The sequence below is a fragment of the Lagopus muta genome, chromosome 17, assembly GCF_023343835.1.
Source record: "Lagopus muta isolate bLagMut1 chromosome 17, bLagMut1 primary, whole genome shotgun sequence".
NCBI lineage: Eukaryota > Metazoa > Chordata > Aves > Galliformes > Phasianidae > Lagopus > Lagopus muta.
The window spans coordinates 3082592-3109049 of record NC_064449.1 but is presented as its reverse complement, the minus strand read 5'-3'; the positions used below and the strand labels follow the sequence as shown (position 1 = coordinate 3109049).

At 44.0% G+C, this 26458-nt stretch overlaps 2 protein-coding genes across 7 annotated transcripts in view; one reads left to right on the top strand and one right to left on the bottom strand.

Moving 5' to 3' along the window:
• CIT (citron rho-interacting serine/threonine kinase) overlaps window positions 1–15879 on the top strand; it is an 82623-nt gene extending 66744 nt beyond the window's left edge. For 2 of the 6 annotated variants that reach the window (XM_048964132.1, XM_048964131.1), the window contains exons 33-50: window positions 210–372; window positions 618–782; window positions 1827–1964; window positions 2222–2402; window positions 2610–2701; window positions 2953–3057; window positions 3917–4086; window positions 5123–5203; window positions 5419–5554; window positions 6236–6375; window positions 7223–7315; window positions 9200–9308; window positions 9426–9554; window positions 10332–10412; window positions 11030–11108; window positions 11203–11382; window positions 12010–12313; window positions 12780–15879. In XM_048964132.1, coding sequence (XP_048820089.1) covers window positions 210–372; window positions 618–782; window positions 1827–1964; window positions 2222–2402; window positions 2610–2701; window positions 2953–3057; window positions 3917–4086; window positions 5123–5203; window positions 5419–5554; window positions 6236–6375; window positions 7223–7315; window positions 9200–9308; window positions 9426–9554; window positions 10332–10412; window positions 11030–11108; window positions 11203–11382; window positions 12010–12313; window positions 12780–12803 — 2370 coding nt within the window. In that variant the 3' untranslated portion in view covers window positions 12804–15879. Of the gene's footprint in view, window positions 1–209; window positions 373–617; window positions 783–1826; window positions 1965–2221; window positions 2403–2609; window positions 2702–2952; window positions 3058–3916; window positions 4087–5122; window positions 5216–5418; window positions 5555–6235; window positions 6376–7222; window positions 7316–9199; window positions 9309–9425; window positions 9555–10331; window positions 10413–11029; window positions 11109–11202; window positions 11383–11979; window positions 12314–12779 lie in introns of all 6 variants that reach the window. The other 4 variants (XM_048964129.1, XM_048964128.1, XM_048964130.1 and 1 more) reach the window with 3 other exon arrangements.
• A 1690-nt stretch (window positions 15880–17569) lies between these two features.
• Window positions 17570–25306, bottom strand: PRKAB1 (protein kinase AMP-activated non-catalytic subunit beta 1). The gene is made up of 8 exons (XM_048964390.1): window positions 22862–25306; window positions 22573–22747; window positions 21811–21977; window positions 21049–21142; window positions 20374–20488; window positions 19886–20019; window positions 19294–19362; window positions 17570–19211 (listed from the first exon to the last, which is right to left on the bottom strand). The coding sequence occupies exons 2-8, from the start codon at window positions 22735–22737 to the stop codon at window positions 19134–19136; spliced, it is 822 nt and encodes a 273-aa protein (XP_048820347.1). The 5' UTR covers window positions 22738–22747; window positions 22862–25306; the 3' UTR covers window positions 17570–19133.
• Between the last annotated feature and the right edge of the window lie 1152 nt (window positions 25307–26458).

Genomic DNA, 26458 nt, shown 5'->3' with positions numbered 1-26458 from the left:
TACTGGCAGGTAACGTATGTCCCCCTTTAAATTAATCCATATCTCAACATTTTCTCTCCAGTGCCAATATGAACTAAAAATCCATCCTTACTTATATCAGAATTACCATTAGGCCCTCTGGCCGGACTGCCACTAGCTAGTTTCACTTTGCCTAGTTTAAGCCATCTCTTACTAGGAGTTAGGAGTTGTCTGTGTGTTTCTGTTGCTAGGGCCTGTTTAGTCGGCGGAAAGAGGACCCTTCTTTACCCACACAGGTTCCCCTGCAATACAATGAGCTGAAAGTGGCACTGGAGAAGGAGAAAGCTCGTTCTGCTGAGCTGGAGGAGGCTCTACAGAAAACACGCATTGAGCTCAGATCTGCTCGTGAGGAAGGTAGGAGTTAACAGAAAAGGTGAATCTGGAGGCGGCGCACATTTTTTGGTCTGAATACATGCCTTTAATTGTGTGTCACTGTAGCAGTAATGTGTTGTTTAAATTCTAACCTACTGCAAAGAAGATGCAGGAAGGCTACACGTTTTTCTGCTGGTTGTAACCATTGAATGGTCACATAGAACCACTGCTATGAGCTAGTGCTTCATGTTGGTTATGCTAATGAGTGGTGTTTATCTCATCTGTAGCTGCTCATCGGAAAATATCAGACCACCCTCATCCATCCACTCCAGCCACAGCCAGGCAGCAGATCATCATGTCTGCCATAGTCCGCTCACCAGAGCATCAGCCTACCCCAATCAGTCTGCTAGCTCCACCCTCCAGTCGCAGGAAGGAATCCTCCACCCCAGAGGGTAGGTCCTTGATGAGCTTCTCTGTTGTATGTTTTCATCTTACATGGGTGTGATCTCTCTCTCTCTCTCTCCCTCTCCTTCTTCCCCCCTCAATATTTTTGGTAACAGGAGAAGATTTGGTTAGGCATAAAAGGAAGATACCAGTTCAAAGACATAGATATCTACTTATCTAGAAAAGGGGATATTGTTTCTCAGCCTTCTGGCTAAGATCAAGTGTAGTACCTGTAATGCCCTTCCATTGCTTTGAGAATGGATGTGACAGGGTCATCAGAAAAAGTGAACAGGTTAAGGGTTCTGCTCTTTTATACTTATCTAACTAGTGTTCAAGAATGAATGTCAAACAGGGAGACTTCAAACTAAAACCTCCCAGTCTTCAGTTGAAGGTGGGACAAGCCAAAATCGCACACTGGTCTGGCCATCACAGGTAGGTGGGGAAGCACAGGGTGCTATAAGAATGAGTAGCATTGGCATAGAAAGATATCCTCAGTGGCAGATAAAGGGAAAAGAATGATGCTTATTGATGGAAAAAATGTGCTTTGAAGGATTGACTTTGTTCATTAACAACCAAAAATACAGAGTAGAACCACTAACAGGTTCTGTTTTAGCTATGCTTTGAATATACTGCCACTGGTGGTTAGTATGAAGGCATAAAAAGGAAAAAGATCTGTGATGTATTGATTACAACAGTATAGGTGCTGGAGAGTTTGTTACCTATAAGCAAAATTGTGATTAGTCCAGCACATCTTTAGGAATTGGAGGTAAGTCCAGACTTGAAATTTGGTTGGATTGTTCAGCATAATCTTGCTACACCATAATAGCAAAGTCAGCTATACAGTCTGTTTTCAAGTGGCATCTTCTGTGCAACTGTAAAAGGTAATTACTGAGGTAGCTTAAGATTTGCAGGCTGCAAAGGAAAATAGGCAATGTCCTTGTTCATCAGGGATAGAAATATGCAGTCACCTTGGCTTTAAAATGTCAAAACCTACTGTAATCTTCATCCCTGTCACAATACGCATTCTAAGAATAGATTTTTGTCCCTTCCAGAGTACAGTCGGCGCCTGAAAGAGCGAATGCATCATAATATCCCACATCGTTTTAATGTGGGGCTAAATATGAGAGCAACAAAATGTGCAGTGTGTCTGGATACTGTGCACTTTGGACGGCAGGCATCTAAATGTCTTGGTAAGAGCAGAGCGTGTGCCTGTAGTGTGACGAGAATGAAGAAGCATCAGCTGCCTAGAATTGCTTGTCAGTGAAGGTTGAATGAATGACCAAGCATGAAGGCTGAAATTTCTTGGGCGAACATTCTACTTCAGAAAACATCTGATGTAGAATAGAAGGAGATTCTTACAAAAACTGGGATTTGTGCATTAGGACTTGAGGCAACTCTAATGCTTTTTTCATCATTTTACATAAGTTTTTCGCTGTCTTTTTGTCAGAATGCCAAGTGATGTGTCACCCAAAATGCTCAACTTGCTTGCCAGCTACTTGTGGACTGCCAGCAGAATATGCCACGCATTTCTCTGAAGCATTCTGCCGGGATAAAATGAATTCTCCTGGTCTGCAGCTGAAGGAGCCAAGCAGCAATCTACGTCTTGAAGGGTGGATGAAAGTGCCAAGGTATGATGAACGTGATGGTTGGTGCCATATCAGGTGCTGAAACATTTGGGACAGTTCTGTGTATTATCCTGGCTCTTACGATGTGATAATTGGATATGTTCATTACAACTTCTTGCTACCAATGGAATCTCTTTTAAAATTTGCATGTTTGTTTTGTTCATAATCCAAGTAGAAAATCCAACATGGGTTTGTGCTTATTTTCTTCAGGAATAATAAACGTGGGCAACAGGGCTGGGACAGGAAGTATATTGTCCTGGAAGGAACAAAAGTGCTCATTTATGATGCAGAAGCAAGAGAAGGTAACTTAGCATTTCTAGGAAGAACAAGGCCTAAAGATTGCTTGCTGTAGCCATACCTAATTTAGCTAAATCTTCTGTAATAAGGCAGTGTTGTTGTGGGGTTTTTTGGGTCTTTAATGGTTTTATTTGCTAGTATGTTATCACAATCCAGCTGTGAAATATCCAGCCTGCATCCACTTCATTTTGCTATCCATTACTTTCCTCACTGTTTGTTTATCCTTTCTTAATCCATCTCCCCATTCCCTCTGCAGCTGGACAGAGGCCTCTGGAAGAATTTGAGCTCTGCCTTCCTGATGGGGATGTAACTGTTCATGGAGCTGTAGGAGCTACTGAACTTTCCAATACAGCAAAGACAGGTGAGAATCAATGAGGTCAAATGGATTTCATCTGATTTGCCATCAGTTGGTATTCTGTTTGGCTAAACAGATTTTTTCCCCTTTAACTTTCATTCTGTAACTGTGCAATTCCGAGGTTTACCTCTCCGAATGAAGTGAATAGGTTTGGTTAGATTTGGTTACACACAGGGAGTTACTTCTGTCATGGTACTTGAACTGTGAATAAGATAATCATCAAGCCAAATGGAAGTAAATATTAGCATTCTGTAGCATACTTAAAAGCAAACTTGGTTTACTTTACATTTCTTTGATCAGTACTCGTTATGAAGTGTGAAGTTCTGTAATATGTGTCACTATTGTGCTCTAAGCAGAAAGTCGTTAACTTAGAAATACTGTGGGTGTATGCAGTCTCTTATTATGAAAAAGTGTTAATGTTTTAATTTGTATGTATTGAATAGAACTGATGAAAAGATTATGTATGTCTTGATTTAAACATTAAAGGCTTCAGATTGTTAAAAACAAAGGTTTCCACAACCAATTTTTACAGATACTTCTTGAACAGTACAGGAAAAAACTAGCTGAGTGGCTGTTCTTTTTTCCCCATAATGTTATTTCTTTTGAATAAAAGACAAGAAATGATTCTTACTTACTGTAGAGACAGCACTGTATGTATGGTTTGTATACATCTAGCTAATATTTAGCTTTAGGAGACTAGCCTGTGCAGGACCTGTAAAAGGAGAAACCTCTGTATAAATTGCTGTGGTAATACATCGTGCTAAATACAACTTCTCTCCAATAACACTGAAAGGTGTTGATTTAAGTCCATTGACAATATGCCAAAATCTAATCTAAGTCTTATTCTATCTATGCAACATCTCAGATGTGCCATATATCCTAAAATTGGAGTCTCATCCACACACCACTTGCTGGCCTGGTAGAACACTCTACCTGTTAGCACCCAGCTTCCCTGACAAACAGCGCTGGGTCACAGCACTGGAATCAATAGTGGCAGGTGGGAGAGTTTCCAGAGAAAAAGCTGAGGCTGATGCTGTGAGTATAAAAGTTTCATTTAATAATAAATATTCTGGGAGGGAGCAGAGTTTTGAAAAATGATTTTTTGGTATTTGACATACTGAGGTTTAACTGAAGGTAAGTTCTTATTTCTGCCTTAAGACATGCAGTATGAGTACCAGGAACTAGTTCGCTGTGAGACTGAGCCTTTATATTACAGTGCCCTTCTTTAGGCTTGGGAGTGCAGTAAGAGGACTCAAAAATTGTATCTCTGCAATTCCAGCGTACAGCAAAGGAAGAGAGAGCAGTTCTAAAACATGATTTAAATCATATCTTATAGTGTACTATATGGAATGAGCAAGTCTTGAAAGAGAGAAAGAGAGAGAGAAAGAAAGAGAGAGAAAGAAAGAGAAAGAAAGAAAGAGAAAGAGAGAAAGAAAGAAAGAAAAGAGCTCTTTCCTAAAAAATTGGGGTTTCTTTTTGTTTTGTAGCAGAGAGGAATGTGTTTGTTTTTTACTTTTAGTTTTATTCCTGATAAGGATAAAAGGTTAAATTGAGTTGTTATGACTTTGGATAGCCTTTTGTCATTGCTGTACTGATAAATCTATTTTCTGAGGAAGGGAGACTTGATTCCATGGCATTTCATATTAAAATGTTGGCTCTGGAAGCAATGAATATTGGATTAGGAGGAAATCATCTCTCATGCTAACATTTCTTTCGTCTCTGAGAAAATAGATGCTCTCACTGACATTTGGATGTCTTTGTCCTTCTGGAAAAAAAAAGTCAGTGTTCCACTGCAAGAGATGGAAGGAATTGGACATTATAGGGATAACAATAAATTGTACACAAGTTTAGGTTAATTCTGATCAGTTTCTGACTGCATTTCAGGCAGCTGGAAGTTTACTGTTTCTTTTGTAGGAGAGATCCCTGCAACGTTTATCTTTATCAGAGAAGAAAATCTATACTAAACTTTTATCCCATCTGAAATCATGATTTTGCATTGTTAAAATACAACTGGAGAAGCAGAGGAAGTTTGACTTAGCAATAACAAAGAAGTTCTTTCTGTTATTTACAGAAGTTGCTTGGGAACTCCCTGCTGAAGCTAGAGGGTGAGGACCGTTTGGATATAAATTGCACAATGCCCTTCAGTGACCAGGTAATGACAATGGTCAGTTGAACCTTACTGAATACTGGATAGTTCACTCATGAAAACTGCCTTCACAGCAATGTGTGTAATTATGTCCTTGGTTTGCTTTTTTTGTCCTTTTCACTGCATCTTCTGGTAAACACTCATCCAAACTTGCTCTTGGAGCATTCCTTGTTCTCCTCATACAGTGCAGTGTTTGTTTTTTTTTCCTGCTGTCTCTGTAGGTTGTACTGGTGGGTGCAGAGGAAGGCCTTTATGCCCTGAATGTATTAAAGAATTCCTTAACGCACATCCCAGGAGTGGGTGCTGTGTTCCAAATTCACCTCATCAAGGATCTGGAGAAGCTACTCATGATAGCAGGTAGGGGGCTGTATGCTACTGTGTGTGCTGCAGTAACCTTCTGCTAATTGCTTTGGAAACTTGCTGCTGTGCAGGTTCCAGAGGCCCAGGCTTTCCTTTAGATTAATTACACAATTGTGTTTATTTGTTTAAGACTGGTGTGTCATCAGGAACAGTGGCTAACACAATACTGTCTGGTGTTTTCTCATAAATGAATATGTGATTGAAGGCTGAGTTAAACATTCATGTGAGAGGAATCAGGCATGGTCTGTAATACCATTTATTGGAGCACTTGGAAGCTCATTGCCAGTTATGTTGGCACAGAAGAGTTCTTCTTAGGGACTTTCTAAAGGGTAAAAGAAAACTTTCTGGATAATTTTGGATAGTGCACTAATGAGGCTGCTTTTAGTGATGACCTACTTGACGTTAGCAACACTATTAATCCACAGAGAATTGTTTTCCCAGTGGATTTATTGCCTGTTTTGTGGTGGGGTTTTTTTTTTTGGTTTTTTTTTTTTTTTTTTAAGATAAGTTTTCTGTTTCACTTTTAATAGGAATAATATGAAATGACTTCTACATGGTACATTGTGACTGTTTCCACAGTAACAGCCTGTAATGATAAGCTGCTGCTTAGGTAACAAAAAAGACTTGCAGGGAACAAGGAGTTTTCCCTTGACAAAATGTAACCATTTTTGTCTGCAGGAGAAGAAAGGGCTTTGTGTCTCGTTGATGTAAAAAAGGTGAAGCAATCTCTAGCCCAGTCTCACCTTCCAGCCCAGCCTGATATCTCACCAAACGTTTTTGAGGCTGTCAAAGGATGTCATCTTTTTGCTGCTGGCAAGGTAGGACACAGCTCCCTCCTGCTCCCAGAGCACCCTTTAGCCTCTACCAAGTTGAATATTAATCAAATCAGCATCTTTATTTCACTGGCAACAAATGCAAAGTCTGTATTCTTGTTTAAAATCTTTTTTCTTCAAATAAGAGCAGTATAGGTGGAAAAGAGAGACTGAGTTGGAGATGGGATGGAGAATCTACCACAAAAGTGAATAAATTCAGTCAGGGTGACATGATGGTGTAACCTAAACTGCTGTATAACAAGAAATGCATCAAAGCACAGCGTAGCTGTCTCCTCAGAGCTTGCTTCGGCTTTAAGATTTATAGTCAGTGAATTCCATCCACTGTTTGTTCTCAAATGCCATCTAACAGTTTCCATGCTAGCGAATTTACTTATTTGTGTCACTTGATAAAGCTTGATATTTATGCTAATTCCTAGGGTCAGTGTGGAACATTTAGCCACAGTAAAAATTCTCATTAACAATTAATTCTGCGCAGCACTCTGATAACAAACTGAACATCATTCAGTTCAAAGTGATCTTTAAGGTAGCAGTTTGAGGGGTTAAAATTCAACTTACCTCATGTTGGTTTCTTACTGATTTTAATAAAAAGCTTCTGATTTGTTCTAAGTATGAAAGGCATCATAGAAACAGTTCAGATTTATATTCCTTTGAGAATCTCAAGAGGCTTGTTATCCTTTCACTACTTTGCTCTATAACTACCCTACTAAAAATGGACTTGCTTATCTCTGCAAATTTCCTTTTGTGTTGAAAGGTCTTTGGATCTGTTCCACACATTCAACAGTAGAATTTACTTTATTATCACCCTAACCTATGGCTGTAATCCTCCTAACAGGTTGAGAATGGTCTTTGCATCTGTGCAGCCATGCCCAATAAAGTGGTTGTTCTGCGATACAATGAGAGCTTGAGCAAGTTCTGTATCAGAAAGGTAAGCTTAGTAATTCCTTTCAGTAGCTGAGGTAATTCCTACACTGCACTAAGGCTTTGTGTTGTTCTTATGCATGCAAAAAAATAGTTTAAGATGTTTGCTCCAGAACATTTGTTTGCCAGCAGAAGTGATAGAAAATTGCTATGTGCGCAGTGATAGTGAGAGCACAGGGTGATTTCCTGTGATGAGGTTTGGCATATGTTGAGAGACAGAGAACAGAATTGAGGTTTTTGAGATACTGGACCCAGCTGTACCCGTACCTGTGCTTATTTACCCAAGGAAGGCTTCTTTCTTACTTACCCATCAGTGTTTCCTCCCTTTGGTTGTCTTGGAGAAATCCTTAACAAATGAATTCTCTCTTTGCAATTAAATAACTTGTTTACTGTTCCAGTGCTGATCAAAGTTTATTTGGTATTATCCCATCACATGATAAGCAGCTGATAAATACAGCCAACAAGGCAGTAAGATACAAATCTCACATGGCTGTGCATATACTTCCAGTGTATGCAGCCATCTCCACCTGCACCATTAGTACTGCATGGTTCTGGAGCGTGCATTGCTTTGCTCTGTCGTGTGCATATGTGAAAAGCAGGATCTCTGCAATTCTTCAGCCAGTCACTTACAGGCAGACATGCAGTAATTCAGATGCTGGCCTCCTGGAGAGTTGAGATACACGTGTTGGACAAATCTTGGCACACACAGTATGGATGCCAGCAAACCTGCGATGTGTACAGGCGTTGTAGCTGATACCAACTCCTGCTCATGACAGAGTGCCACTTGACAGAAAACTCTGAAGACCTACAGCTGCTGGTTTCTGCAAATGCTGCCATTCAACTTCAACATCTTTGATGATCCAGACAACTCAATTTAGATCCTAACAAGATGGCAGCAAGCCCAGAATATGCCCTTCTGTTCTGTCAACTAAGTTTCCAGATAAACTGGGATAAACAGTAGACAATAGAGGTTACAGAAGTCTACGTCAAATCTATGACTCTGGAGACAAACGTGTGACATGATTGCTGCAGTTTAGGATAGAGAGAAACCAAACGGTTTCACAGAATCACAGGATTGTAGGGGTTGGAAGGGACCTCCAGAGATCATCGAGTCCAACCCTCCTCCAAAGCAGGTTCCCTACAGCAGGTCACAGGTTTGTGAGGCAGCTTTTCAGACCTGCAGTCGTTGGTGTGGCTGTAAGCTGTTACAAATAAGCAGGGAGCCACTCCCTGCTATTCCAGTAAACTGAGCTAGAGAGCAGAATGCCTTTCAGAATGTGTCCTTCTAAAAGGAAGAGGTTCTCACTGAGGTTAGCACCTGGACATGAGTTGGCTTGCAAGTCTCTATTCAAGCATCACTTCCAACCAAATAAAACTTTCCCTTCAAACAGGACTGTTGTTCCAGGATGCTGAAAGGTTACTGTCTCTCTCCACTATAAATGTGGCAATATTCATAGGTTGCTCCAAAAGTAATGCCTCGGATTTATTTACAAATTATGTGTTTTTAAACTGCTGAAACACACCACCTCACTGTGCTCACATCCACTGTTTGACCTCCACAAGCATTCAGCAAGCATTGATGAATGTCAGTAGGTGCCATTTTGTCCACATGGAGGAATTCAGTCCTACACCTTTACTTCAGATGCTATTTTGTCAGACTGCCCCTCTGCTGCCATCTATCAAACAGCAGCAAAACATAACAAAATATTGGTGAGAAAATTCAACCTCTACTGCTATGCCACCAATATCCACCTCTGATATTGTGGGGCAGTTTAATAAAATAGGAGGCTCTATTTTCAGAGCAGCCCTTGTGTAACCTTGCATAATAAGCAATATCTGTATACAATTACAGGGAACTAATACTGGTCTATCCATTCCTTCTCTTTTCCAGGAGATTGAAACCTCAGAGCCCTGCAGCTGTATCCATTTGACCACTTACAGCATCATTATTGGAACCAACAAGTTCTATGAAATTGAGATGAAGCAGTACACACTGGAGGGTAGGAAGCATTTTCTAAGGAATGCACCAAATGGTTCCACAGGTTCTGTGGAGTACTGCTTTAGGGGAAAAAAAGCTGATGTGCTGATCTAGCTGTTTTTCTCCATTCTCTTTGCAGAGTTCCTGGATAAAAATGACCACACTTTGGCCTCCGCTGTGTTTGCTGCATCCACCAACAGTTTCCCAGTCAGCATCATCCAAGTAAACCCAACAGGACAGAGGGAGGAGTATCTGCTGTGTTTTCATGGTAGGTGTATTGTATGGTTGTACAGCTGTTGCACTGCATCTGTTCTTGGGATGGGAACAAACAAAAGGTGCTGCTGAGAGAGAAAGCTGGACAGAGTTGACTTCCAAGGGCCTGGTAACAAAAGACTTCTTAGAAATAGTGAATCTAAAAGCCCTGAAAGATTTGCAGGTGGTGTTTCAACAGTGAAGATACGCAGAAAATTGGTGCTGAAATACCCATTCCTGATCCAGTTTTCTGCAGTGCTTCTGATCAGCTTGCTTCTGGCTTAAAAGTTCTCTGTACTCGTGGCTCAGTACCACAGGTAGTCTTCTTTGCCCAGACAGGAGGGATTGTAGTTAATGTTCAATAAAACAGGTGTTTGATTATCCTGATTAAGGCCTTTCAAACTTTGGAATTCTTGATAGAAGAGACTTTTAAAATGTCTTGTGTGTTACTTTTTCTTATAGCTGCTTTTATTGGCCCTTCAGGATAGCGTCATGGAAATGCACAGGAAGTCTTCAAAAACCCACTAGCAGTAGTTCTGAGTGTCTTACAGTAGGAGTAGCATAGTGTTCCCAGCTGCAGAAACAGATGGAATAATAACCTTACCTTAATTGGTACAGAGAGACCCAGAATTCAAATACCTTTCGGTATCCAAGTACTCTTTAAGTCTAGACAGTGTCAAGGCAACCTGTGGGACTTGCAAGATTGTGTGCATTTTCTCAGTGGGAGAAATCCCTGTCAGAATGCTTTGTGTCTTCAAAACTGCTCGTGACTTGACATTACTTTTCTTGGCAGAGTTTGGTGTCTTTGTGGATTCCTATGGAAGACGCAGTAGGACTGATGACCTGAAGTGGAATCGCTTACCCTTAGCTTTTGGTAGGTGCAGGGGGAGGTTCACTGGGGTATGGACATCACTGGAATGAGGAAACATACTTGTGGGAAAGGTATTCTTTGCTCTCAGCAGTTCCATTTCCTCTTCCCTCTCCCAGGAACGATGGCAATTTTCACATGATGGCTATCATTACAAATCCAAATGGCAGACCTTCTGAGGTGTAAACAGTTGAGACAGACTAAAGTGATGTGTTCCATTAATGTTCTTAGCTTGACAGTGACTAAACTGGCTAGTGGAATTTTTGATGATGCTTGGAAATACCTGAAATAGTCAAGAATATATCATTTCAGTGTGGCTCCTTCAGCCCTTTTGCATTACCCGCTGGATTTTGTTCAGTTAATAACCCATTTTTATGCCTTATTCATATTATTTCAGTTAGTAAAATTTCTTAGGATACAGGTGGTTTTATAGCAGCAATTCTCAAAGCTCCTGTCTCTCTTCTTAGTAATTTTGTTTGTAATAAGACATCACAGAAAATGTGCTCTTCCTAGCTTTTCCCAGTGGGCTTCCCAGCATTCTGTTGTGTTCACAGAACATTTTAATAAGTTTCTAACAAATAACTTTATATTACATTTCTCCTGCCTCTGTGATGTTCCTTCAGCCTATAGGGAGCCTTATCTGTTTGTGACCCACTTCAATTCCCTTGAAGTGATAGAGATTCAGGCACGGGCTTCTCTAGGGTAAGTTGTTCTCTTTTCATTCTTTTGAGCAGCGTGTGCCAGGAAAGGGTGCAGTGTTGTCATTGTAAATACTTCTTCCTGCAATTTTACCCAGAACTCCTGCACGAGCCCACCTGGAGATCCCAAATCCACGCTATCTAGGGCCTGCAATTTCATCTGGAGCTATCTACTTGGCCTCCTCTTACCAAGATAAATTAAGGGTGATCTGCTGTAAGGGCAATCTGGTGAAGGAGACCAACAATGAGCACCACAGAGGATCTTCTGCTACACGCAGGTATGATTAAGCTGGTGTGTTATGGTCCTTGTGTAAGCAAACTCACTCCAGCTATCCTTTCCCCCTTAAATGTTTGTTGCCCTCACTTCCTTCTTGGAGACAGAGGCCAGTGTTAGTCAGTTACTGTAGTGCTGGAATGGAACAAGAAATGTTCCTCATGTTTTAAAATCCAGAGCACTGAGGAACATCAGCTCTGTAGGAATCTGTGGCGAATCTCTTCCACAAACACAAGAAGGGATGTTTTGAGCTCTTCAGCTGTTTTGTGTTGACCCTGACTTTGAAACAGGGTGAATTTAGGTTGCGATGGTGTGATACTAAATATCAACTGTCAGAATTTCTAAGTCAAGAGTCGCTTTCTGTTAAAGGAGAGCGTGGAGGGAGGCAGGGCTCAGCAGGGCAGTGGTACTTCAGATGAGTGCACAAATACCACAGTTGATAGCGCTGCTGAAAACTTGGGATGCGTAGCTTATGGATCCATCTTTGCACTTTTTAGCAGGGCTTAGGGAGGTCTGATTTTTCAGGTGAACACTACTAGAGATTTCGGGAGAGTTACATTTTTGCAAAGAGGAAATGTAACATGAGGTTTTTGTCGCTCAGCTGTTCGCGTCCATTATTTTTGAATGACAGCAGCCCTAACAAGAGAGGTCCTCCCACATACAACGAGCACATAACCAAGCGGGTAGCGTCGAGCCCAGGACCACCCGAAGGTCCCAGCCACCCTCGAGAACCAAGCACACCCCATCGGTACCGAGAGGGCAGGACAGAGCTGCGGAGGGACAAATCGCCTGGGCGACCACTGGAGAGGGAGAAATCTCCAGGCCGGCTTTTGAGCACCCGTAGAGAAAGGTCCCCTGGAAGATTGTTTGATGAAAGCAGCCGAGGACGAATGCCTGTGAGTGGTGCCAGAACTCCTCTTGCTCAAGTCAACAAGGTAAGTGGGGAGCTTGGAGATCGTCTCTGATCTCATGAAAAGATGTGGACTTTGGAAGGGCTGGTGGTGCTGTAAAGTGTAAGAGCAAATCCCATCTCACCCTGCTCCTATTGCAGAACATTTGAAGTTGTGTAACTTCCTGACCCTTCCCTTGCCTTAATTCCATAACTGCAAAAGCAGCTTGACTTGAGAACAGGTTAAAGTTCTTGAGACATGAAAGTGAATGTTTTACTAATAGAAATCAAGTCACTGATGGCTTGAGAGGGAGATAGTGGGAACCTGCCATGATCAGTGTGATGCTGGCACTTACCTTTGTCAGTGGTTTAAGCATTAGGCCACCAGGAAGCAAGCAGACATGCAGCACTCAGTTGTAGCAGCAGTGGTGAGGTGATGTACTGCTTCTGGCACCTGTGCTTCTTAGAAACAACACGTGCATTGTGTAACTGTCATTTTATTTCCCTGCCAGGTCTGGGACCAGTCTTCAGTGTAAGTCTCAGCTAGACAAAGTTACTCATCTTGACCTGCAGGAAAAAAAAAGGAAATATACTGAGTTATATGCACTCCATACGTCTGCTGCCCAGTTACCAAAACAGCATTTCTGGGCCAAAGCTAGCTTCATATCAGGAGATGTGATGCTTTTGAAGATTGTTCGCATCTCAGTTAATTTCTCTGCACTTTCCTGCACTCCTGTTTTTGCACTTTGTACTACTGTTACTCTTTCAAGCAGTTCATGAACTTTTTGTATTCACTATAGTCCCTAGTACTTCATCGAGGAAATTAAATGGGACCGGAGTCCCACCCCAGGTCTTCAATGTGGTTAGCACCCCTTACCAGATAATTGATCATAGTTCTGAGATGTGCTGGGAATTCCTAATGGCCTGGAACCAGAAGGGCCAAAGTGACCGAGTCCTTCAATAGAAGGTGTGATTGGATATTCTCTACAGAACACGCACACAAAAATTACTTTTGGTAAATCTGTTCACCTGCCACTTTTGAGAGTTATTTTGTTCTCACTAGAATTGCTCTAGAGCAGCTCTGTTGGGGAGGGAAGAACCCTGCTTTAAATGAGCCCGCGTGCCCTACTCCAAGACAAAGTGCATTATCTATAAGCTACTGGGGTGTTAAGACTTTATCCAGGTCTTCTGCATGACAGTTCACTGCATGCTGCTGCACCATCACTGGCTGCTCTCTCCTTTTAGGTTGCTTTGCTGAGTAGTGTATTGTACCTCACTTGTAAATTAACTGAACCTCTAGATTACGCTGCAAAATAACTGGTAATTACTCTGGCAATTTGGCAAAGAAGAGTTAACGAGCCTTATTCTATGACAAGAATTACAGTCACACCTCTTCTCTCTGCATTAAACACGGTCCGTTCAGAGGTTACACCACAGAGCTCGGCTCAGACCCCAAGAGGACCTTCCCCAGAGAGAAAAGCAGCACAGAGCTGGGCCCTCCCTGTGACCTGTAGCTTGTCATACAATAAGAACCGACTGTCACTGCACAAGAGGATACTCACAATGAACAGCTTTAGCAGTTACTGACACCTTGGCCTTTGCTTCTGCATATCTAACCTTGAGCCATTTATTGCTTCCTATTCTCTTTTGCCGTGACCATGAAGCAGAGAGCAAATGATTTTCAAAGCAGGTTTTGACCATTCAGTCTGCGATAGCGACATCCTAAGTGAACAACCACGTTCTTTACAACTGGAAAGAGCAAAACTGCGTCCAATCTTCCCTTGGCCATCCTCTTAAACTTCTGCTAGTCCCTTGCAAGCCCGTGCTAACCTGTTCTAAAGATCCATAAGAAGTCAAATGTCCTTTGTCAGTGTCCTTGGGCAAGTTTCATGAATATTGTACTGCGTTCTCTTGTCTGTTGGGTTATTTTAGATCAGATGATAGGGCAGGAAACTTGCTGAAAGTTTTGTCTCCTGGTCTGAATACTTTGAAAGGTCACTGAGATCAGTCTTTAAATCTTTGCATCTCATGGAAGATCTTCAAGACCTCAGAAATGGGCCTGTTGAGTCCTGCAAGCGTATCTCTTGTGTCTTGTTTGTGAAATGCTTCCTGCTATAGAAATAGCTCAAAGGACTGTACATACTTACAAGAAAATTTATATTCGTAACAAAAAGGGAATTGAATTGGTTTCTACTTTTCTATTGTAAACTGTGTGTTTTTCAACACTAGCTTTTTTGTTTTAATGGTGGTTGTGGACAGCCATCTTCAGACACCGGAGGGGCCTCAGCTCCTCCTAGCTCCCATGAGGAAATAATTGTAACATTAAATTGCAACTGAAGCTTGTTAGCGTAAATGAGATTTTAGGTATCTAAAAAATACAGGAATTTTCTTCATTACCTTTTTATTATCGATAAGGGAGGGAACTAGAGGGACAGTTCAAAGCTCCACCTGGAAAGTATTGAACTTTGTTGTTGAACAATAACCAAATAAAACAAATAACTATCTTGACTGGCATGGTGAAATGAACGCTTCCTTCTACACAGAGTATCCCAAAGCCATCCCAATATTGCACCCAGCAGTAGAAGCTGTGTAATCTATAGGCATCGATGCTTACCAAAGAGCTGACCTTGACTATTTAGCATTTTAGTAGTTGTTATCCCTGAACAAGTAGCATAAGTGGCTTCACAAAAGCAAAGCATGTTCATACAAACGGCAACAGATGGATTTGTCCACCTATTTTACTATAGCAGCAGTGAGCTGCGAACACCTACAGCTAAATTCTGCCCTCACATACTTAACCAGTGATGTGGGTAGAGCTAAGACACGTGTGAGTATAAGGGAGAAGAACGTGGCCCTGCTGAACGACCCGTACATTTTGAGCTGGAATAAAGAAACATCGTCTAATTAGCACTAGTGTGATCTAACGACAGGTTTGGGATTTATCCCAGCAGTGCACTGGTAGCAAAGGGGACAGATAGCTGCTCATCCCACCGCTGCAATATGCTGGTGCTTCAAGGCCTAATAGCTGCAACTTTTTAAGAAAAGAAACGCTCACAGATCTAATTCAGATTGAGTACAACCTGCAGAGTTGCTGTACATCTTAACTTACACCTGCTGGGAAAACTTGCTAGATCAGACTTAAATGTAAATACATCTATTTTTAACTGAACCAGTTTTTACAGGGTCTGAAGTATTCTTTCACAGGAAGAGGTTTTTAATATTCACACTGCTGCCTACGGTAACTTAATTTGTCCTCCTACTGTTCAGTGTTTTTGGTTTTGTGCACACAGCCGCCCCCTTACCCCCAATAAAGGGCTTGTTGGAGGGTGTGTGGGAGGGTTACTAATAGCTCCGATTACATTTTGGTCTACATGGCATTCTTCATGAAAATGCTCTACATAAAAAAAAACCAAGCTGCTTGATTTATCTATTGTGCCTACTATCTGATGTATATGATGAAATGCTAACTTGTTAAATGTTCATTTCTATTTTACTGTGCACAAAGAATACTTATTTAAAGCTCATTGTTGCAGTCCTATGATGCATGATCAGAATTGTAACAAAACTAAAATAATCCAGAAACTGGTGGAGTAAAAGAAATTACTTATCAAGCCTTTTGATTATCAAGAACCCTGCACAAAACACTTCAGCTCGACCCCCATGTGAGTGCTGACTTAGGGGCGGGGGGTGGGGGACAGGAGCTCTCCTTATTTACAGAATACAAGGCTTACTCCAGAGCGAGTGCAACAAAAGGCACTGAAAAAATAAAGCAACAGCTCTCTTAGCAACAGCCAAGAATAAACATAACAGCACAGGCTGCGAGATGTGGGTGGGGGCTTTAAGTGAGCTAATAAATCCAGATCCCGTTTTTGCTTTTGGAGGGATTTGATTCATCCCATTACAGGAAGGGACTGCAGTGCAATTAATCTCATTCATTCACCTGTCAAGCAGAAGACAATTTAGCAAAAAAAAAATAATAAAAGCAACAACTTCTCCTTTCCAAGGAGAAACCAAACCAAACCCACTCACCTCTTCTGCCAGCACTCCAGCAGCCAGGGCCCGAGCCCACGGTTGCTGACCAGAAAGCGCTGTGGGTGCTGAGGGTACCTGGCTCACAGGAGGAAAGCTGTGGCTGCATGTGCCCCCCATGGGCCTTTGGGCAGCTGTGCTCCCTCAGCCAGAGCAAAGAAAGGTGGAGGTGATCATAGAACTAAGGCAGCAGAGCCCTTGGCGTGGTGTGCTGGGCTTTGTCATCCAGCCCCTCTGGAGGGGTTTCTGAAGGGCACAAGCAGAGCATTCTGTGGGCAGCTGCAGGAGTTAGCAGTGTGCTGCCAGCTGCACGCCACGGAACAAATGCTCTTTACCTTCTGAGAGATGGCTGCAGTCTGCAAATCTAAAAAACAGCTTCCTGTAACGTGTTTGGCTCCAGCCTGTGGCTCCATCATCTCATTGCTGATGAAAAGCCTGCAGTGAGTCATGCCTGTATTAATTGGGGGGAAAAATAATCCACAAGGCCACATCCATAAATAATTCTAAGTCTTGCATACTTCCACCTTTCTTTTCTATTCTCCACGTCTCAGAGTTCCTGCTTCTTCAGTCTTTGCCACGCACAAAACTTTGCTTTGCAAGAAAAGGAAATCAATTACCTCTAAGCTGCTCCTCTATTCTTTCAGAACAATAAACATTTCTGATCAAACACCACGTCCACATTTAGTATGCTGACAGCAAAGCATGAGAACCCCGATCACATTGCTGCAGCATGACAGCTCATCTGCACTACAGCTGCACCGTTGTGGAAGCTGCTATGGAAAAAGTCATTGCTTACTTAATGAAAGCATGAAAGTTCTCTATGGCAGAAGAACAAAGAATGGCTGTGGTCACAGTAACCTACCAAAGCACGCTTCCATATGGAAATTTGACAGCATCTCACCAGAAGACAAATAGAAACAAACCATCACACGCTGTCATGGAGAAACAAAACAACCTCCACACACATAAAGCCACGTGCACAAGGAGTGGCTGTAACAAAGACATCCATGGGGGGGGGCTGAAGGCCAATATCAAGTTCTTCTGACCTGATCACTGGGGCTTGTGACAAATAATTGGACTCTTCTTCCTGTAAAACTTTGCATTACAAATACATGCATGCACACTCTTTAACTATGCAACTATAGGTGAAAAGCTTACCCAGTCCACCAAGGCCTAAAAACCACCATCATCTCCCACTTATGGCTCAAAACACAGGACAACTCAAGGAAGTGTAGGCCACCAAGAAAAGGGGAAAGATAGAAACAAAGCAAGTCAACCATTTCCTTGAAAATGTTTTATTTATTTGTTTCTAACAAGGCTGAAAACAAAAGCAATTCCATATTTCAGAATAGCAGATAATTTCCATAGCACAGGATGAAGAGTTTTCAAAGAAAACCATTGCACTGTACCCAGATCTACTGAGCTACTCAGAATATTGCAACGAGGCTAGTGAACAGAGTGGGGGATGGCAAGCCCCCCTCTGCTGTGGCTGGTTCCACTGAGTGCTGGCTGCTTTTGTCCCCACTTAACTCCCCACTGATTTGTTCAATGTGTTCTTCCCCACTGTAGGAGAGAGGCTGGTTATCATTGGCACAGGCACTGATGCTCTCAGGCACCAAACACCAACAGGAACAGACCCAGCTGGTCACCCCCAAGCTGCTTCCCCCCAGGACAGACCTGAGGCACGCTGGCTGGCAGCTTTACGTTAGCATTGCATTTATTTTGGGATAAAACAGGCTGCAAGTACCTGTAAGTACACACAGGCAACCTGGTATTACTATATTCACTTCCTTAGAAAATATGAATAGACTGAAATGTGCAGAGATGGCCACAGGCCTGGCTTTGGAAGCACCAGGGATTTTCTACCTGCAGTCGATGCTGCAACCTGGCGCAGGAGCCCAGCTCTAGCTGGACTTGACCAGCAGTCAAGTCTGGCCACTGGGATACAGCTAACTTACAGTCACCTTTGCATTGGCTGACACAGGCTGCTGCTGAAGAACAAGACCCTCCACTGAACCTACTGCTGTCCTTTCAGCTACCTCACCCTGCATGACGAAGTCATCGGTGACTGCAAGGCAATTTGGTTGCAAAAAAGCAGATTATTGCAAGACACATCTAGGATTGACAGAAAAACCCAGCCATTAAAAACAATTGTCTTTACCACAGATTCCACAGGGGAAAAAGTTGTAATTCAGTTCTCACGAAGAGAAAAACTACAGAGCTATTCACAGTAGAAACAGAGCATCCCAATCTACTGTAAAATAAAAATGAGCCCGTAGGTGATTGTGTTGATGGTTTAGCCTAGAAAGGCTGCTACAAAATAATCATCACTATTCACACTTATTTCAGCCATGCGAGTTTGGAACTTGCTACTGAAATAACTGTGGCATTGATGCATTCTAAGTGATGAAGCAGTTATAATAGGCTTGCTTTTGCTGAATGCTGAGCTCAGATGAGATTCCACAAGAATGCCGAACTTTCTAGACTTTGAGCTAGCTTGTTTCTTACCATTTATCTCACTGAAAGTCCTTAATCTTTACTACTCTCACATTTTCAGCCTTATTGTATTGGTGCTTGCTTTTCTTTTTTGAAGTGAGCTGACCACGGCACTGACATATCTGCCATAGGTCTAGCTGACACGAAGCTGCCATTTCCAAGAACTTCCACAGTGGGATCAGGAAAATAAAGCAAATGTAGGAGAACCTGAAGTCTCAGAAACAACATGAAGTCAGAGTTCATTTGCTACAGCACAGAGGAGGAATACATTTGGTGAAGAGAAGCATTTTCTTCTGAGACTGCACTGGCCCAGAACGCTTGGTGACAAGCTACTATGATGTTCATATTGGCTTGTATAGCAAGGTAGTCACGTATTTCTTCTTGTAACGATGCGTAGCACTGAGCACCATCACCCCATCCTACAGGAGATGGAAAACAAGTGAGCATATGACACGGTTATCTGAAAGCTGCAAGTGTGAAGAACGTGCCCTGGCCTCTCACCTTGATAGAAAGGGCATAGAGGTGGTTCAGCATGACATGGTTGGGTTCAGGAAGCAAAGCAGGATCACACTGGGGAAAAAAAAGAGAATGAGAGACAGCGTGAAAACAACAGAACTCACAGTTTACTTCTCAGGGCTCATGGGTGATAAACACCATCTGCAACAAGCTGCATGCTCACATACATCATGCTGCTTCGTACACACGGCCCTCCAGCAAACACAGACAAAGTTTCAAAACAAACCAAGATCCCTCCAGCGTGAAACTCTGAGTCCTCACTGCCACCATGGAGCAGATCTCAGTTACTTCTTACGTGCTTCTGACCTTTTAAATGCTGTAGTTCAAAGATTGGGATTTCTGGCTGTAAAACAGCAATCCAGTTCTCTTTTCAATTTTGAATAAGAGTCAAGTTAGAGGAATTGTTTCAGATGGATCCATCTGGATCCATAAAACTCCCTGTGTTAAATAGGGAATTTTCCAACGTGGCATCTATTCTAAGGCACTTCCCTTGAGTGCTCTCTGTCTGCACCCCAATTTTTCCCCATCCATTTGGGTTCTCAAGGCCCTTATTCAGCAGACAGACTGAGGTACTCACAGAAATGCCTGTGTCCTTGTTCAGGATGACCTGCAGCAGGTGTGGGGGAAGAATGGGTGGAGATTTAAAGCGCTCCTCTGCCTTACAGACATAGGGCTCCTGGTGGTACGGTCCTGGAGGAGAACTTGACAACTCTGTCAGAGAGATGTGAAATATTTACTCTTAAATATCTGCTCTTTATACCTATGTCTTCCAGTCCTCCAGGTGAATATCCATTTATCCATATATTCTCATATCCAGGAACACGAGGCCAAAAGAAAAGCATGGCTTCTAAAAGCACACGAGCTGCAGCAGCAGATGCAATACCACAGGATCAGTCACTGTAAGTGATTTAAGATACCCAAAGTCTGCCTGCCTTCACACCAGCTATGTGGGTTTGGGTGCTGAGTGCCTACTGCACTCCAGACCTTCCCTGCCACCTCTGCCAGGAAGGTGAAAGTTTGAACAGCTTTAACAAACATGATACAAAATCACTGACAAGCTCATACCAGACATGTCAGAACACTTCTGGGAGTCCACCATCAAAGCATCAAATACTTCAAAGTCAGTTTTCTTCACCTGGATGACATTGTTGACAGTACCCAGCTGGCTGGTTACAACAGGCTGGGAAGTGAAGAGATACAGAAGCCAGAATAAAAACGCTTGCAGACAATTAGGATTCTCAAAATTATGCAATTAGCACAAATGAGATACTTTGCTTTTAAAACAGGCTGGTTACCACATGGGGAAGGAGTTGACCACTGCAGTGGACTGTTCAGTTAAGGGACTGGTGCAGTATTTAGGGCTGGCGATGGTCTTGTGTCAATTGAACTCGCCAAGTCCACATGACTTGGGCACAGACAGCAAGCACAGCACAGGGAGATTTGGGCTGTCAGCAATGCTGTAATGCTTTAAAGACAGTTGGGCACCAGACAAGAAAAGTTCACAATCTCTTTAAAATGAAGACCCAACAGATCTCAATGCCCATTTGTTACACAGCCTCCAGTCCTTGGGGGCTGTCAGTCTGATGGCATCACCTGCAGGGATCACTGTCTCTCACCAGCTTCATCTGTTTCTATTGTTAATAAACAAAAAACATCTACATCTACTGGTACAGAAATCAACCAGTTTCTCCTCTTCACATACCTCAAGGAAGAAATACAGTGCACTGAAGAAAATACTACCTCTGAAGGATCATGTGTCCACTGCCCATCCACAAAGAACTTGTACTGGTGCTCCCCTTCTGGCAGGTCCAGGATTGCCACAAAGTTGTTGTGACTGCAATTGAAGACAAACAGTCACCCCTGAAATACTCTGAGAAGTGAACCAGCCTACACACTGTGACAAACGTTGTAGCACAGACACAACCCCCTTAGCATGCAAAAACTTCAAAATGCATCCACAGATCCTTCCCCAGTGGCAGCCAGCCCTTCAGTGAGGTCTAAGAGAGGTGCAGCCAGGCTCCACCTCTTCCTATCACACAGCTGAATTGCCTTCACCTGTGCTCCCAGGGCTGACTGGGACCTTTCCCCAGCTGCTCAATTCAGGCTGGGACTCAACAGTTCCCATACAAACTCAAACAGGCCATTGATGCCACTGCATCTCTTCACTTCTTCTGAAGCAAGGAGCACAATGAACTCCGATACTTCAGCAGATGCCATTCCCAAACAGCCTCTAAACAGCTCAGATATCTCCTCCCCTGCAGTACCAAACCTGATAGCAGATGAACCTGCTTTTTTCAGGGCACTGCCACACAACCCAACTTTTATTCCCAGCCATCCAAAAGTCAAAAAGGAAAAACCAAAAGAAACTCAGTCTCGGGGAGCTGAAGGAAAGCAGCTGCCAAGCAGTACATTAAAGCACAGTATGACACAAATATCAGCTAAGCACTTCTCCCATTGCTCTAACCATTCCTAGACATCACTGACACAGCAGAAGTGTGCTACCTCCTCGTCAAAGGAATTTTACTCCAGTTGTTGAAGGACCCAGATAAATACACTTCTTTCCCTCCTCCGGTCCAGCGAAAGACTGTTGGTCGAGCTTGAGTAGGGGTTTTATCACTCACTTCCAGATCCTGTTGCCAAGCCAGGAACTCTTCTTTATCCAATGGCGCCTACGAGCACAACATCCTGATCAATACAAGTTCCCTCTTTGCAACCTTAGACAGCTTGCATTTCACACCATTTAATTCTGTGCTTAGGTGCAATTTCATAAGATTAGACTTACATTTGTTAGCAAGTATTTTGCAAAGATGCTAAAAGCCTTCCAAATTGATAGAAAGAATGGATGGTAACGTAAAAAAGAAACAACTTGAGCTCATGAAAGCTTTCAAAACACACTGCTATCAGGAGTGAGGAAAAGAAAAATTAAGAGGAAATACACTTAAGAAGCAGTGAGATTGGGGTGGGCACAAAACTCGTGGTTAGATCCGGAAAGGTTACAGCAAAGTTACAGCAAAGTTACAGCAAAGTTACAGCAAAGTTACAGCACACACCTGTTAGGTATTCTCACAAAACCCAAAACATAGCAAGAAGTTTCCAGCGATCCCTCTCATAATGAGCAAAAAAAGCAGCTAAGGGATCTTTTCATATGAAAAATAACAGACGGATGAAACAACACGGGTGACTGCAAGAGCATTAAGGAAGGAAGACGGGGCACAGAGTTAACGGGTAAGGCTGTGAGGCATCCCAAGGCAAGCGGCAGCCTACCTTCATCTCCTCCGAATGGAACAAGTCCGCATCTTCGGGACTGTCCATTAGGATCTTGGGTCTGTCCCCATCCTTGGTGCCGCCGGCTCCTCCCGCACCATCAGCCCGGGATGCTTTGTGCCCATGCCGCTCCAGCCCGGCTCGCTCGCTGCTCGTGTTCCCCATTTTTAAGGGCCTAAAAGAGCAGAAGCCAGGTCACCACGCGCATTTCACAAGCCGGAGGCAAAGAAAACGGCATCATCCCGGGCTCCGAGCCGAACAGCGAGAAGCACCGCTCATCCGAACGCACCTGAGAACCGCAGCACGCTCAGCGCAGACGATAAACGACAGCTCTCAGCTCGGGAACGAGCGGCAAACGCGAAACGCCAGCGGCCACGAAAACCCGCCGCCTTACGGAGCCCCCCGGGGCCGCCCGCCGCGATGCCCGCCGCGCCCGCAGCCCCGCCCGCACCGCTTCCGCTTCCGCGTGCCCCGCCATTCGCCCGGACGGCAGCCGGCCCCGCGCCGCTGGTTCCCGCCCGACGGCCGTGCGGTGCTCGGCGCTGCCCCGCTCCGGGCTTTTACCGCCGCCCCGCGTCTGTTTTATGGTGGACGAATGGCTGCGAAGGGCGGCGGGCAGCCGCTTTCAGGCAGCTCCTGGGGCTCCGGATTGATTCGGGGATGAGAAACGAGTGAGCACCGCGCCGGGCAGGAAATGCGTTGCGATTGTGCGGTGGTGGCTGCAGCGCTGCTCTGAGCTGGAAGTTGGAAAGCTTTTCGCCGATCCCGCACGGAGTTCCACGCCGTGGTTCTGGATCTGTCTCACGTCACCCGAGCTCTGAGTCCGCTGCTTTCTCATTTCTCTGATGCAGGGTGCGCGTTGGGCCGCGTTTCCCTTTGCAAGAGAACTGCTTTTTATTCTCGGACCAAACGGACGGAAGGGGTTTTTTTGCTCTATCGGATCTCTGTGGCACGTTGTGACGAGCAGGAAGAATTCTGCTGGGCTCGACAGATTCCCCGTGCCCAGCCCTGGGAGCGTGGCTGGCTCCTGCCGCCCGCCTTCAGGAACAGCTGCTGCTAATTTGTCTTCCGTGGGCAGAATGCCTGAGCATGGGAGCACCCATCGCAGGGCTTGTGAGCCCATCCCCAGCTCCCGCAGAGCTCTCACACTGCTACAAAATGCAGCTGTTGTTGTTTTGATACTTAACACAGGTTAGCACTCTGCCTGCAGACCCGATGGTTTGGTTTCCACTGGCACCAATGCGCACGCAGGGCAGGTTGGAGGTTCACAGCGCTGCGTTTTGAGCCACTGTGACAGCCTGCAGAGCCAGATGCACTGCAAGCAGCAGCATCTCCACTTTAGGGCTCATCTCTGCTTTGCAATGGTTTTGTTAGATACAAAAACCACAGACTGGTAACAGGCTCCAGAATAAAGCCTGCTGATAGCCCACAAGGCTGTTGGTAAGGAAAGTCCAATCTTGTCTTGATTTAAAGCTTTGGTATTGAGATAGAATGGTTGCTCCCCACGCAGCGTCGCTCCAAAGCCTTTGGGAGCTCCTTGCCTTGGATGGGACGGAAGCAGTGGACGCATGCATGGTCATCACATGCACTGCAGTATCATTTTCTCCTGTCAGCCTGAAGGAGAGCCCAGCTTGCTCACAGCTGTTCCTAAAGGAGATGTGGGAAGTGAGAGCTCAGCTGCAGACATGCCACAATGGCCTGGCAGAGCTCATCCAGCCGCTCAATCTCCGGAGCACTGCAGTTTTGCTCCTCCCTTTCATGGGAGGCAAATCTGTGATGTTTTTTGCCTCCTTCCATCCTCTGCAATCTGAAGGGCATACAAAACTCCCCCTGCCTCACCCAGGGCCTGTCTCCACATTCTAAAGGAGGACTACAAACGCCCTTCACACGCCTTTCTTAACCTTCCTGCTCTTATTGCCACATGAGGACATAACAGCATTCTTCCACCCAGTCTTCCATATTTCTTCACCACAAATGAGGTTCCTGGTTAGTGAGAATACCAGAGGAATCAGTTGCCATTGGAACCGTCTGTTGTTGACAGATGACAAGCTTCAGTTTTGCCATGTTTATGAGACAAGGGACACAGCAACAGGCCACTTAGCCTTTAATCAGCACTCCTTGCATAGGTAATACATTAACTTTCTCATCAGGTGTTCAGCTGTGTACTCTGCTCTACAACTCCAGGGGATGCCCATGAATAGTGACTTTAAATGTTTTCACCAAGAAGAATTAGACAAAATGATGAGCCAGAAATCCCCATCTTGCCTTTAAAAGCATGACTTCCCCAATCGTCAACCAGAGGGAAACGATGCTGTGTTGTGTGACTATTGCAAAACCTTTTAGTTAAATACAAAGGCAGCACTCAACAGTATCTTGTTCAGGACCCAGCTAGGGTTAACTACCCACATCTCCACGGAAAGTATCACGTAAATTGCATGATAAATTGCAACTACAGTTTAAATGGAGTCAAGTGAATGCTGAGGAGTTGACATCTTTACCATTCAGTCAGCCCTACGCTCTAGAGCTACCACTTCCCATCCTTCTTCATCAGCTAACACAAGGAAGGGATGCTACAACCATCAGTGCTGTAGGTCAAAGTCCCACTTGACTTGTTTGGATGATCTCCTGGAGTTGGTTAAAATCCAAAGTGGCTGAACTCTGGTTGAGATGCATGTAGATGCGGCTGCCATGTTTCATCACCTGCTCTGGTGTGCATCCCTTCATTTCATTGGAGCTCCCCCTTCTCTTGCTTGAAATGTGTTGAAAAATTAAATGTAGTGGCCAAATATCTTGGACTGTGTGTTTTAAAATCCTGATGTATCCATTGGTATCTGACAACACAAGCTTATTTAGCCAGAGAAGTAGCTACAAGCTAAGTGGAAGCTGACTCAGCCCTGCAGATAGATACATAGAAACAGAGGAGCCATCCTCAGTCATGAGCTAGCAGATCAAATTCAGACATGACACAGATCACTTTATAAAGGATATATGAGCAAGTGCTCCTTGTAGCCTCTGTGCCACAGAGAACAAGTGAGTCAGCTGGCAGCAGCAGCAGAATTTATCCTAGAGCCCAAGACAGGAAAAAAGAAACCGCAGAAACCTCCCCAGTAAATTTCTATAACCTTCTGTTCTACCTTGGCCTGCTGTGTTTGTTCCTCCAGCTTTCTATTGCTTGAGCGATCCCTCTCATTCCACCCTTCTCCATTTAGGTCACTTCTGAATATAGCCCATTTGGCCGGGCTGCAGAGGAAGTCAAGTTGGGCCGCCTCCTTAAAGGCTCACTCACATTTCAAGGCAGGCGTGCCGCCGTGGTGCATGCAGAACAACATGCAGAACAACATGCAGAACAACATGCAGAACAACATGCAGAACATGCCGTCGTGTTTGGGAGGTGGAAAATGGTGAGTGAGCATAAAAACCACTTGTGGGCAGAGCACCGCATCCCTGCTCAGCATCTCTCCTCCAACACAGCACTGCACACCTTCAGTGACCTGCCTGTGCACTGCCTATGATTCTTGGAAGAGCTGCAGGCATGCAGACTGTCCTGCACACAGCAGGATGTGGCTTACCAACTTAGTCCCATGTCAATTAGTGACTTCTTTTCATTTAAATCTCACTTGTTTTGGGGAATCCGGTATTTCAAATGCATTCTCTTGTGCATGTATGCACACACAGCACATACAAAATAAAGGCTAACTCAGAGGGTGGCACAATCTCTTCCCTACTGATGCAAATTAGGAACAAAATCCATCTTCAATACTGGCAAGGCCAGCGTCCAGGTAAGGAAAAGAGCCTAGAGGGAGATGCGTGCAGATGTATCCAGCCTCATTTTGAAATGATGAGGGCCGAGAGGCAAAGCACAGCTCATACTGTGTACCCATAGATA

Coding starts and splice junctions, on each gene's coding strand:
- PRKAB1 (XM_048964390.1), bottom strand. CDS start 22,737: ATGGGGAACACGAGCAGCGAGCGAGCCGGGCTGGAGCGGCATGGGCAC. Junction 20,489..21,048: donor GGACACATGATCCTTCAGAG/GTAGTATTTTCT, acceptor TTCACTTCCCAG/CCTGTTGTAACCAGCCAGCT. Junction 20,020..20,373: donor GAAGTGTTCTGACATGTCTG/GTATGAGCTTGT, acceptor TCTCTCTGACAG/AGTTGTCAAGTTCTCCTCCA.